The 12,633-nt window shown below is 36.9% G+C and overlaps 1 protein-coding gene and 1 pseudogene across 1 annotated transcript; one reads left to right on the top strand and one right to left on the bottom strand.

Moving 5' to 3' along the window:
* Positions 1-281: 281 nt before the first annotated feature.
* On the top strand, positions 282-644 carry LOC147496890 (secreted RxLR effector protein 161 pseudogene; annotated as a pseudogene).
* A 3,466-nt stretch (positions 645-4,110) lies between these two features.
* Positions 4,111-10,708, bottom strand: EMB1144 (chorismate synthase, putative / 5-enolpyruvylshikimate-3-phosphate phospholyase). The gene is made up of 13 exons (XM_086559744.1): positions 10,304-10,708; positions 10,073-10,223; positions 9,912-9,988; positions 9,774-9,832; positions 9,533-9,616; positions 9,355-9,447; positions 8,825-8,905; positions 5,775-5,906; positions 5,528-5,630; positions 5,273-5,367; positions 5,116-5,181; positions 4,710-4,794; positions 4,111-4,564 (listed from the first exon to the last, which is right to left on the bottom strand). Exons 1-13 carry the CDS (start codon positions 10,506-10,508, stop codon positions 4,461-4,463), a joined length of 1,335 nt encoding a protein of 444 aa, XP_086415870.1. The 5' UTR covers positions 10,509-10,708; the 3' UTR covers positions 4,111-4,460.
* Positions 10,709-12,633: the final 1,925 nt, after the last annotated feature.

Raw genomic sequence — 12,633 nt, forward strand, 5'->3', positions numbered from 1 at the left:
TGTTGATCGCTGCTAAAAAGACATCAAATGTTGATGGTTTGAAACTCCTCTTAAGCAAGGAGTTTGACATGAAGGATCTTGGTGCTGCAAAGAAGATCCTAGGTATGGAAATTCACAGGGATAGACGGGTAGGAAAATTAATGCTATCGCAGAAAGAATACATGGAGAAGGTGCTAGAAAGATTTAACATGAGTGAGGCAAAACCAGTGTCGACGCCTCTAGCAAATCACTTCAAGTTGTCTGCAAGGCAAAGCCCCACTACCTAGCTTGAGGTGGAGAAGATGTCACGTGTTCCGTATGCTAGTGCGGTTGGTTGCTTGATGTATGTCATGATTTGCACTAGGCCAGATTTAGCTCATGCAGTAAGTGTTGTTAGTAAATACATGGCAAACCCAGGAAAAGAGCATTGGAATGCAGTTAAATGGGTATTGCAGTATCTTAAAGGGACAATTGATATTGGCATCCAGTTTCAAAAGAATGAGCATGTAGGTGGAGCTGTTGGTTATGTGGATTCAAATTATGCGGGAGATCTTGACAACAGGAGGTCTACCACAGGCTATGTTTACACACTAGCAGGAGGACCAATTTTTTGGAGATCGATGTTACAATCATTAGTAGCATTGTCCACTACTGAAGCAGAGTAGATAGCTGCGTAGAAGCTTCAAAGGAGGCATTATGGCTAAAGGGATTAGTGGCAGAACTTGGGTTATCACAGGATGCTAGTCAATTACATTGTGATAGTCAGAGTGCAATTTACTTGGCGAAGAATCAAATTTATCATGCGAGGACAAAACACATTGATGTGCGATATCACAAGATACGGGAGTTGATTGCTTCGGGTGAAATTCTTTTTCAGAAAATTCACACAAAAGATAATGCAGCTGATATGTTGACAAAGGCGGTTCCCGTGGAGAAGTTCAGGCTTTGCTTGAACTTGTTACATGTTTTGCACATGTAGGCACCTTAAGGTGCGGGGTAGGTACCTTAAGGTGCAGGGTGGTGATAGATACACTTGATTTGCAAGGAAAGGTGAAGGTCTACTGTGATTGGAGTCAAAACAAGATGTCCAAGGTGGTGAGTTACTCGCCAAGGTGGAGATTGTTGATGTATGGCTCGTAAGTCATAATTCTGTTCAGAATAGGAGTTCTGTTTGGAATAGGAAAGCTCACGGATTCCTATTTTGGTTTTAGAAACAGAGTCAGTTTTGTATTAGAAGTGTCTTATGTTTCTGTGTCTATAAATATGAACCCAAGCCATAGGCATATGGTAAGACAGAGAGTAGTTTAGAGAGATTGTAATAACTTCTTCTTCACCATATATTGCTAATCAAGATCTATTACCAGTGGACTAGGCATATTGCTTAACCACTTAAAATCTCTTTGTTCTGTGTGATTGTTTTCTTATTGCTTTAGTTTACTTTGTTATCTTGTATGGTGCGATACGGTCTTTGGGAATTCGGTTTTAAGCCAAGATTAAACAACATATAGGACTGTGCGTCCATAGAGGTTACACATCCAATAGAGATCGCATCCCTATAAAATCATCTTTTAGTTTATTATGTAGGTAGGTAAGATTGCGTATGTCATTTCTGTATGTTGACGTGTGTGTGTGTGTATGACCAATAAGTAAGAAGAAAATGAAGTTTTAGAGTAGAAAAATAGATAATAAACAAAGATAACTCAATTGAGAGAATTCTTGATTGTAATTCAATTCATAATAATCATAATGGGTTGGTTCACAAAATAGTAGAGAAACCATATTTACATATATGGTTTCTTGGACTCCAAGCAATACTAATTTTAATTTGACACAAATTAAAAAAAAATAACTTAACTACTAATAATAGTATTCTAGAATCATCTATAACATAGGTATTCTATCCAACATCACAAATACTTTAGCTACACATGGTAACTCTATCGCTTTAGATACAAATCAAATGGATGGGTACTCCGATCCGGCTCCACCAATCTGGCTCAAGGATGTACTGGAGAGAGATAGATGATCGACTAGTTGTAACTTTTGGATATTTGGAAGTTGGAACTCTTTATATGTATCTACTCTGTTGATCACCAGTTCATCATAACTAAGGCATGTTATGATGGTACTATGGTAGACGTACTCTCACAGACAAGTAAATAAATCCAAGCAATTTTATACAAAGCCTTACTTTCCACAATCATTTTATTCTTATAATCTTTTACGATTTACAGAGTCCTAAGGCTATTCCATATATACACAACAACACAACTAAGCATCATAACCATAATGTATCAAATGTTTAATGCAAAAACAATAATATTCTTTACCCCTAAACGGCAAATATTAAAAGATACTACTCTCATTTTGATTAAATTATAAAATATTCCAATTACTTTTCTCCATATCTCTTTGTCATGTATCAAACTGCCGGGGGCAGTTCCCTTTCTCAACCTTATTTATACTGTACTCCCTGTCCAAGCTAGTAATAAGCAATACCATTCTCTTCAGCCACTTCTCTTTGATCTTCGATTACAAAGGCATGGAGGAGACTGAGGCAAGATCAAGGAGCTTTCGAGACGAAGATTACAACAACAGAAGGGTGTTCTTGAGGAGTTATCCACTTCAATGGGAAGGAACAGGAGATTTTGAAGGAGACGAAAAGTTGGTGAGAGTTTCTAAAGCAACTAAAGGTAAAAGAAAAGCAAAGAAGATACTTGTGTGTTTGTTTCATTGGGGTGGAGGTAAGGTTTTAGTTTTAAAGAAACTTCAACACAAGGTTGGCTTTTACCTTGTAGCCTGTCACCCTTTTGGTTTCGAGTCCTCCACTGCCTTAATTTCAGTTTGATAGTCTTCCTGGCAGTTAACTGTTTAGAAGGTCTGTAATAAGTTGATAAACACACAATACATATTGTAATTATTGTATAAAGGCAATACTTCCTAGAGTGTAACTATTTTGATGGTTGTCTTGGCCATTTTTTTTCCTCTTATATTAAGGTGTTCCAAAGATAAAACTATTTCGTAAAGTTTGTACACGTTTAAGAGTTGAATAGGAGAAGATTTGGTCCACTTAATCTATTTTTTTACTACTCCTAGATGAGTCCTTGCAACAGTATTCCATATTGACAATCTAGGGTGTTAAGTTTCATAATGAGAAGTATTGGGAGAACTGAGATAATCTTGTGATAGATTCAGTCTCAGAAGAGATGTAAAAGAAGATAGATTTAGTCCCAAAAGAGATGTAAGGTGAGATTAAATCTTGTAATTGTTTTCTAGATATACTGAAATCTTGTAACCATTCGAGGTCCATCGAAACTTCGAAAGTCTACATGTAATTGGGAAATAAATCTTACAGATTTTAAACACTGCCACATACTCCCTTCAGTGTATGTTCTGCAAAACTTGATTTGGTTGCAAGAGCACTCTCTAGTCTACCGAAAACTCCTCCTTATTCACGTTAACATGAACAAACTCATAGATGTTTTGAAAAATAAAGCTTCAGCATGTCTCTATCTGAAACAATTTCCCTGCAGGTTCTAGATGTTTAGGCTTTCCACACAGTTATTTTCATTTTCTTTGGGCAAAAGATGTCTTGGATTTGGATGTCTGGTTGATGCAGGTTTCAGGTTCGTATATCAGTATATATGGTCAACGGTAAGAAGTGCAGATTAAAACAAAAATAAGTGCATATATAACGCTTGTGGTTATTATTAAGTTGATATGCTTTCCATTAAAGTGCAAAATTTACTACGGAAAGACTCATAGACCCTATTGATCAGATGGTGGTAAAGACAAATTTTAAGTGGAGTTTCCCTAGGGAGCTTGAATTCATTATCCTGGGGAAGCCGAAGGCCAACTTTTATCACCCAGAACCTTTGAGCAAATTAGAGAAAAGATGGTTCTGGTGTAATCCAACATTTTGCTGAACAGAGATCACTACAAAGTTGTGTAAGCCACCAAAAAACAAAATCCCTCGAGGTTATTATCGACCAACAGGACAAAGAATGTGCAGTGCGCCATTTAAGTTACTACAAGTCTACAACTGCATTTCAAACCTTTGGTTTCAACTAAGAGGTGAAGTGGAACACAGTTTTGAACCAAATAGCAGCAGCAGAGCTGGAAAATGCTAGCTTTCTCTGACATAAACGCTCACATGATTGCTTATTTATTTGAAACGAGTTGTGTACAATAAAATAACAAGTATAATCATTTAACCCGTCCCACCATTGGCATTTCCCAATGGAAGTATAACTGAAGGGTTTATCTGATTGCCACAACACAAATGCAAACTGCTAAATTACACCAAGACCTCGTATCCTTGAACTAAATGTTACAAAAATCAACTTTGTAAAATAAAATAAATTTCTATGGCAACCACGTATGAAGGGAGGGTGCCAAAGTCCAAAAAATGAGTTGAAGAAGGAATTCATTACTTCTCAATTAGACAGGTTGACTGGCTCGAGAGTTGGCAACATGATAGGCTATTGTAAATCTGGATTGCCAGGGAACAACTGACATTGCCCATGGTGCCCAATCAGTTGATCTGCAAGCACCAGGGCTACCATAGCTTCCACCATTGGCACCGCTACACCACCAAATAATTCAGATGTGAGCAACAACTTGGAAAAATAACCAATTAAAGTCAAAGCAATGGGCGAGCCAATATCCAATAAAATAGAGAAACAAGTCAATGAATGATAAAATGGTTTTGAAGAAATTAAGATATATACCTCGAGGCACAACACAAGGATCATGTCGACCACGGGTCACGAGTTCTATTTCCTTCCGGTCTCTGGTCACTGTGAGTTGTTTCTTCTGAAAACAGCACGGTACCACAAACTTTAAGAATAAAAATTAACCCATTGGAAAATAGGACTAATTACACTGTTTTTCAATTCAATACAGTATTGTGTTCTTCCTAGAGAACACGTATAGAGAAACTTGTCATTTTTCTTGCATATGGTAAGAACACAAGCTAGGGATCTAAAAGTACAGTCAATCTCAAGATTGAAGAGCTGAACTCAATCACAATCAAGGATTATTTTTATTATTTTATTTGTCTTTTTGGAGATGATTTGAAGATATGTAACAACAAACCTATGGTAAAGCAGGTCTAAAAGTTAAGAGCAAACTCACTCCAATTGTAGCTGTTGGTTTGAACGCTACTCTCATGTTTATGATTTCTCCATTGGATATACCACCCTGCAAATCACAAATACACCCAGCAGCTCAAACAGTGCACCAAAATTCCAAAAATAAGGCACAAAGGAAGAGAGAGAGAGAGAGACTTTACCTGTATTCCACCAGATCGATTGGTTCTTGTTCTGATTTTTCCATGCTCATCTGTATAGAACTCATCATTATGTTCACTACCGGTAAGAAAAGTACCTGCAGGTGTTAAAATTGTGAACAGTTAAGAACCTGTTTCTAATATCAAAGAAACTGCATTTCAGTTCCAATGACAAATAGTGTTTCATACTTTTATGTCTATATCATTACTAAAAAGTAAAATATTTTAAGCCAGTGAGTTTTCTCAATATCATATTACCTGCAAATCCACTACCAAATTCAAACGCCTTTGTTGCGGGTAATGACATGACAGCTTTTGACAGCTCAGCTTCAAGTTTATCAAAAACTGGTGAACCAAGACCCTGGAATAAAGATAGCAGATGACAGCATATTTTAATTGATTCTCAAAAGTAACAATAACTTGACTGCAAAGTTTGCTCAAGGTGAGAGCTAATGTCAGACTCATATACAAAGAGAGCAAAGACAGATAAAGTGAGTATTCTTACACGAGGGACGTTTCTTGCAATACACGTCACAACTCCCCCAACAGAGTCCCCTCTAACTCGAATAGTATCAATCGCAGCAATCATCTTCTCAACATATTCTGGATCAGGGCACCTAACGATATTACTTTCTATCTGAAATAGTTAACGACGACAAAACTTTTTCAGTGACATGCAGAAGTTGTTACATGACCCAAGACCCAGTAAGTCAAAATTGAAATATGAGACTTTAAAATGGAAAAATACAGATTTTGTCATCTCTTGAAATTGTTTTACACAATCATGGGCTATGGTTAGAAGATAAATTACACACCAACTCCAACTATTGGAACAATACATATTTTGTCCTTCATACTGTCTTAACAAGCGTATGAAATGCATGCAAAACCATTTTAGAAGGGAGCATAACGGGAATAAGTAGTGTCATATGCTAATTAAGACAAGTAATGGACAAAAAAAAGTTTATTAACAGCAGGGAACTTTGACCTAAATTAACCATCACAGGTATATTAGAGTATCCAATTAAACCACTTATATATAAATGGTTTGGGCTTCGAGTTGTTCCTAAAGGTTTATGTTGTCAAAAGAGCGGGCACAGGCTGTGTGCAAATTGTTCACCTGAGCTTCTCTGCACCTAGACATACACCTGACACTAAGTCACTAATGTCTCCTTCGAGTTTGAACCCTTCCGAAGTCCCAACTTTCAAAATGCAGGCTATAAAAAGGTTGTGCAAACTTATACAAATGATAGAAAGTATTGTACATTCATATGTAAGCTTTTTCGTAAAACGTACTCTAAATGTACAAGTACAACTTTCAGTGTGAAGACTATGATTATATATATACTACAGCCACTTATTAAATGAAATATTCCATCATGAGTAGGTACTATATCGACGCTTACTAAGGTGGGCCAAAGATCGGCCCCCACATTATAGCCTGTGGGCCATATGCCAATACCATTCTTGCTCATGATTTAGCCATGGGTTGATACGCACAAAAGCCCCATCTGCAAATATATCAGCTGGACGGTCCACTTGCATTTCACATGGGCACGTCCCCAGCTATCCAATCAACACTGGTTAAAACTAGTCTGACCACAACTCAAAATTCTGCTTTGGGTTCTTATCCTTAGATATGAATTAGTCAAAAATTGTGGGGTTACTCTATCTCCACAACTCATGTTTGTGGAAAAAGAGGGAAAAATACAATCCCTCCTTTCTATATATACTTAACATTGTCTTCTCCAGAACCACATCTGAGACTTGATACATACGGCATTCATTGGGTACTAAGGCAGCCATCATCTAAGGCTCTGTCTGACCTTCAACTCAATACATTCCCCTTCTCGGTTTTCATTTGTGTTTGGAAATATTTGCTAAAAGCCTAAAAGAGTTTCGTCAGTAAGTTTGTCGGACACATTTCCATAGATCCAGGTTCAATAATTGCTAGCAATCAGGGAAGGGGCTTGAGATTTGGAATAGAAAAAATTATGAAGTTGTACGCTATATTGCTACATAAGAACTACTTAGAGACTCTTTTCAATCTGTAAAAACAAACCTACATTCAAGAATGTAATCAAAGAGGTAGTAGGATGAAATATCCTACATACAAAAAAAATGAGAGAAAGACACACAGAAAATAAATACAAAAAAAAAATATGACCTAGGTCTGGAGTAACACACGACCCAACAGAAGTTCCATCTGAATACAAAATACACTTGTTCAACCAAGAGAAACCTTTGACCACAATGATAATCTCCTTCAAAGATAAAGATCAACCGTCAAAGTGTTTTTTGTTTGTCTCTAGCAAGAGGCCCTACAGTATCGCAAATTGAAGAATATCCCACAACTTACTACATTCCAAAGAACGAACTATCAGTAGCCAGGATGTTAATAATTCCTTTACTGGAAGGGGCCTAGACGGCCCAAGACTATGATCAAGTATGAAACCATACAGTGATAACTTATATGGCACATGTATATGATGAATTTATCAACACTAAGAAGGCTTTGAAATAGAGATATTACGCGATGTGATATATCCCGTTAAGAAAAAAAGTGGAAGCAAAGGCACCGCAGTTAAGCAAACCACTTTCTTTAAGGTACTAGGCACGCACCGCAGCACCCAGGCAGGCACTCATCTTACACCTTTAGAAGCCTGGTGCACTTAGGGTGCTTTTGGCTGCATAGCCTGGTATATATTAAAGTATTGCTGCAAATGAATCATAATTTCATATACCTCCTATCAGGCCCCAAGGACACTCTGCAACTGTCACATGATTTTTCACAGGATGGTAACATACTAATTTCACAAAATTGAAACACAACAATATAGGATAGGGAATTCAATGGGCCGGATTCAAGCCAGGCCTGGTCTGATAAGAAATTTACTAAGTCTGGGTCCGGACCAAGCCCGATTCTACTACAGCAAGTCCAAGCCCAGTCTATGTTCAGCTTGCCCAACTGCATTTCGAGCCTGGCCTAGGTCCGATTTAAGTTGACTCCAGAACTGGTCACAAACCAGAAAAGTTGACTCTAACCACTATGCCAGAGCAACCTGCTGGTTAATTTGGCACTAAGAATTTATAATCATAAAAAAAGCAACCAAAGTTTTACTATCACACAATTTTTTTTGGGGCCGGTCCCTTATCGGTTGGACATAGCTATGTCCAGAACTGGCCCACTAGCATATCAGACTATAAATTTTCCAGGCTTGATCCTTAACGGACATAAATATGAAGGTCTACATCCTAAATTACCGGGATCAGATTCAATTGGGCTTTGTTCAGCCCATTGACAGCCCTAATAAAAGAGTAATGTTTTCTTAGGATTATACATGGCAGCAGAAACACATGCATAAAGGTTGGAAAGGTCCTCATTCATTGAGATTATTAACTAGCACAGGTTTGAACTTTGATTCTTGCTACAGTTCTAACCTCCCTAAAAGAGATTTCTCGAATTATACTTTAAGGCTATACATTAATGTCCTCATCGATAAGAATGACACGTTTTTTTAGAAACATGCTTAGAGAAAGACATCAGTCACACACCTGGTTGAGTGTAAGAGTCTCATGGTCAACGACGCCCTCAGGAAGAACAACTTTGTGCACTTGAGAGACATATGCAAGAACCTGCAAAAGTAATGAGCATTCAGGGACCTCAAGCAAACGCTAGTAAAACAATTGGTCAACTGGTGTCAAGAACAAATGAATCTTGTGGCTTTGGAGATTGAATACCCAACCAAATACCTGCCATTGCATACAGGTCTATATAAGTGGTAATAGACACATCAAGACCAAATATAACGCTGGCCAACTATTAACTAGTTAATTAATTATTATAGAGTGGACTATATGAACACAAACGTAATCATCCCCACGGTATGTACTTTTAGTTCTATATTTATACAATGGGAAAGCAGGACCATACAAGATCACTGCACATGCTACACAATGCAAGAATGATACTGGACGCTTTAATGGTGACTTAATTCAAGCTAAATTTTAATTAGAAATCCTCCAAAAAGGAAAAATATTGGTGTATGAACATTAGCGTGCAATTAAAAACATAAGAAACCTACCTCTGTTCCAGCATATGTTCTAAGAATAGTCTTTGCAACAGCACCAGCTGCAACTCTACCAATGGTTTCCCTCGCAGAAGATCTACCACCACCCTACATTTCCAATTTTCAGCAATGTTAAAGAGTGTGTACAGAATCAGATTATCATCAGAGTCTGACTACTAGAAAAAGAGGTCACCTGCACTGCTCTCACACCGTACTTGAAGTCATAGGTTGCATCTGCATGAGATGGCCTATAGGCTAGGGCCATTTCACTATAATCCTGAAAAAGTCGAATACACGAGGAAAGTTCAAACTTGAACCATACTTTTGATGAGTGCAATAACATATTTATCATTGAGTGCATGGCAGTTTATTAAAATTTAACTTGCATCATGAAATTTAAAATCATACAAAACCACATTTCTGAGAAAACTCACATTTCCCCTTTGATCAGTATTTGGCACACTGACATGAATTGGAGCCCCGGTAGTCAATCCTGCAGTAGAAAACAGTCTGCATAAGTCCAAAAAATTTGCGCAAATATATATTAACTTTTCATGAAAAGGAACACTAACCATCAACCACTCCAGAATAAATTTTGCAAGTATCTGTCTCTTTTCTAGGGGTAGTTATTCGACTCTGACCAGGCCTCCTGAACACGATTTCCAATAGAAATGGTTAACACTTGAATTACAAAAAAATATTTAAAATAGCGGTTGAATGAAAGAGTACGTACCTTCTGTCAAGATCAGCCTGCATATCAGCTTCACAAAGAGGAACTCTAGGAGGACATCCATCAATAACACAACCAACACCACCTCCATGAGATTCACCATAAGTAGTAACGCGAAAGTAAGTCCCAAAAGTATTTCCAGACGCATGCACCTCTAGTAGTAATCATTATCATAAATAAAAAATTAGATCAACGGAATAAAGTCAAAGTCAACGAGTGAGATTTAGATCGTACCAAGCTTTCTAGGAGAAGAGGTTGGTCGAATAGAAGAAATCTTTAATGTTTTTTGTAATAATAATTCAGAAGATTTGAAAAAACTCAATCCACTTCTTGATTCATTATTGATACTTCTTCTTCTTCTTGATGATGAATAAGAAGAAGAAGAAGAAGAAGAGCCAACTAGAAACAACTGTTTTGAAGCTAGAGACGACGTCGCCATTATTTTTCAAAAAAAATTAATGAGAGAGAGAGAGAGAAGTTTGTAAAGAGTAGGTGGGCTTTGCTTCTTTATTTATACACTACCACGACTGCCCACCAACCATCATGGTTTTGCATCACTCTATTTTATTATTATTTTCCTGGTTGCGCTGCGTATTTTCACATATGGTTTTTCATTTCAGGAGTCGGGACAGAGTAATCAAATTAGGCCTAATAATTAAGAGGCTCCAATTAAGTTTGACCAAATTCTTCTCAATTTTTTTTTTTTTTTTTTTTTTTTTTTTAATATATTTGTTCAGAGATTCTTTTAAACGTGCCTATTAACATGAAAAGAAGTTATATCCTTTTCTTTTCCCTTTCTTTTTTTTTTTTTTTTTTTTTTTTTTTTCTTTGGTGATCAACTACATTTATTTATATTTCATGAACTTGCACTGTATGTGTATAAGTTCTCTCGACCTCCAACATGTCCATCAACCAATAGGGTGGCATTGTAAGCCACTCAAAACATGGAGGAAGTTTATGCGCATGTGAAGCTAAACTGATCCACTTAATACAAAAAAAAAATCAAACTCATAGAATTTTGGCAAAGCATCTTCCAGTATACTCCCGGATGCCCATGATAAGTTTGATCATTTCCTTCCCAAAAAGTTGTTTATGTCATTTGCATCGACTTCTACTTCTACTGAAGTACTAAAGGTCCTGCACCATCCAATCCCCTTGAGAGCTCCTTTGCATTCTGCCTCTTCTACAAATCTGCCCCTTCCAGCCTGTGTTTGTTCCTGTTGCTATAAATAAACCATTATTATCTCTGAGAACATAGCCAATGCCAATACAGTTGGTGTACTTATTATAACTTGCAACAATATTAAGTTTATGATGGCCAGGAGGTGGTGGTTTCCAAGTATCTTTGAATAAGAGAAGTAAGATTCACAGGCAAATCAATATTAGCTTTAGATATACTATTATTGATGATCGATGAGAACTATGTGTTCCCAGTTAGGTTTTATTTTGTCATATAACGACACCTCACATCTATGTAACCATATATTCGAGTTTATAAGTATATATATATATATATATATATATACATTTTTCCAAATTGTTTTATCTATTGGCCTATACCATAAATCTATCCATTCTTTCTCATGCAAATGATCATTGTCACACAGTTTAATATTCCAACTAGTAGAATACTACATTGCTTTAGTAAAGGGGCATGTAAGAAGTAAATGATGTAAAGTTTCAGTTCCTAAATCACAGAGCAAGCAAACATTATCTGGTATAGGTATAATAGTACTTAGATAATCTTTGGTTGGTACTATAGCTAGAATGATAACATTTCCGAGCAAACAGAGTAGCTCTCGGGTTCAAGCTATTATCCTAGAATGCTAAGGTTGTGTTGTGTGTACCTCTTGTTTGTGTCCTTATAGTCAGTTGGTGATACATAGATTTTACACTATGTTTCCCAATCTTTGTTAAGGTCCATTTTATTGTATCCCTAAGATTGAACTTTGATAGATATATGTTTTGTATCTTAAGAGAAGTATGTACATCAAATAGGTTATTCAAAATATTTATTTTCCAAGCCCTAGTGTTCATATCAATAAGATCAGATACTTGTGTATATAGATGGTTATATGTTATATCCGGGGGGATTTTACCATTTGGAAGATCGGGTATCCAAGAGTCAGACCCATATGTTGATATTCTCACGTGTACCTATGTACCTACCTGCCACAATGTGTGGTCTTTTATTACGAGGAGTGTTTTCTGCATCCCCTCCCATAACCAAGAAGTATCACATTTGGGTATAGAGTTAGCAATATGAATATTAGGAAAATATTTCCCTTTTAGTTGAGTTGCTAAAAGAGAATCAGGTTTGACAATGATATGCCATAGTATTCTATCTAGGCCTTTAGAGTAGTTGCATGAGTCTATGAAATCAATTTCAAGACACCCTCACAATCTCTGAAAGTTGCATCATATCCCACCTAGCTAAAAAGTGACACTGTAGGAAATGACATCCTCATAATCCCTGAAAACGTCACCCAGCCCAACTTGACCTGCTTTGCCTAAGCTATGTCCTTTGACAATTACTTTACCATTTATAATTGCCAAATCAATTT

Source organism: Coptis chinensis, chromosome 5 (genome assembly GCF_015680905.1).
Source record: "Coptis chinensis isolate HL-2020 chromosome 5, ASM1568090v1, whole genome shotgun sequence".
Classification (NCBI taxonomy): domain Eukaryota; kingdom Viridiplantae; phylum Streptophyta; class Magnoliopsida; order Ranunculales; family Ranunculaceae; genus Coptis; species Coptis chinensis.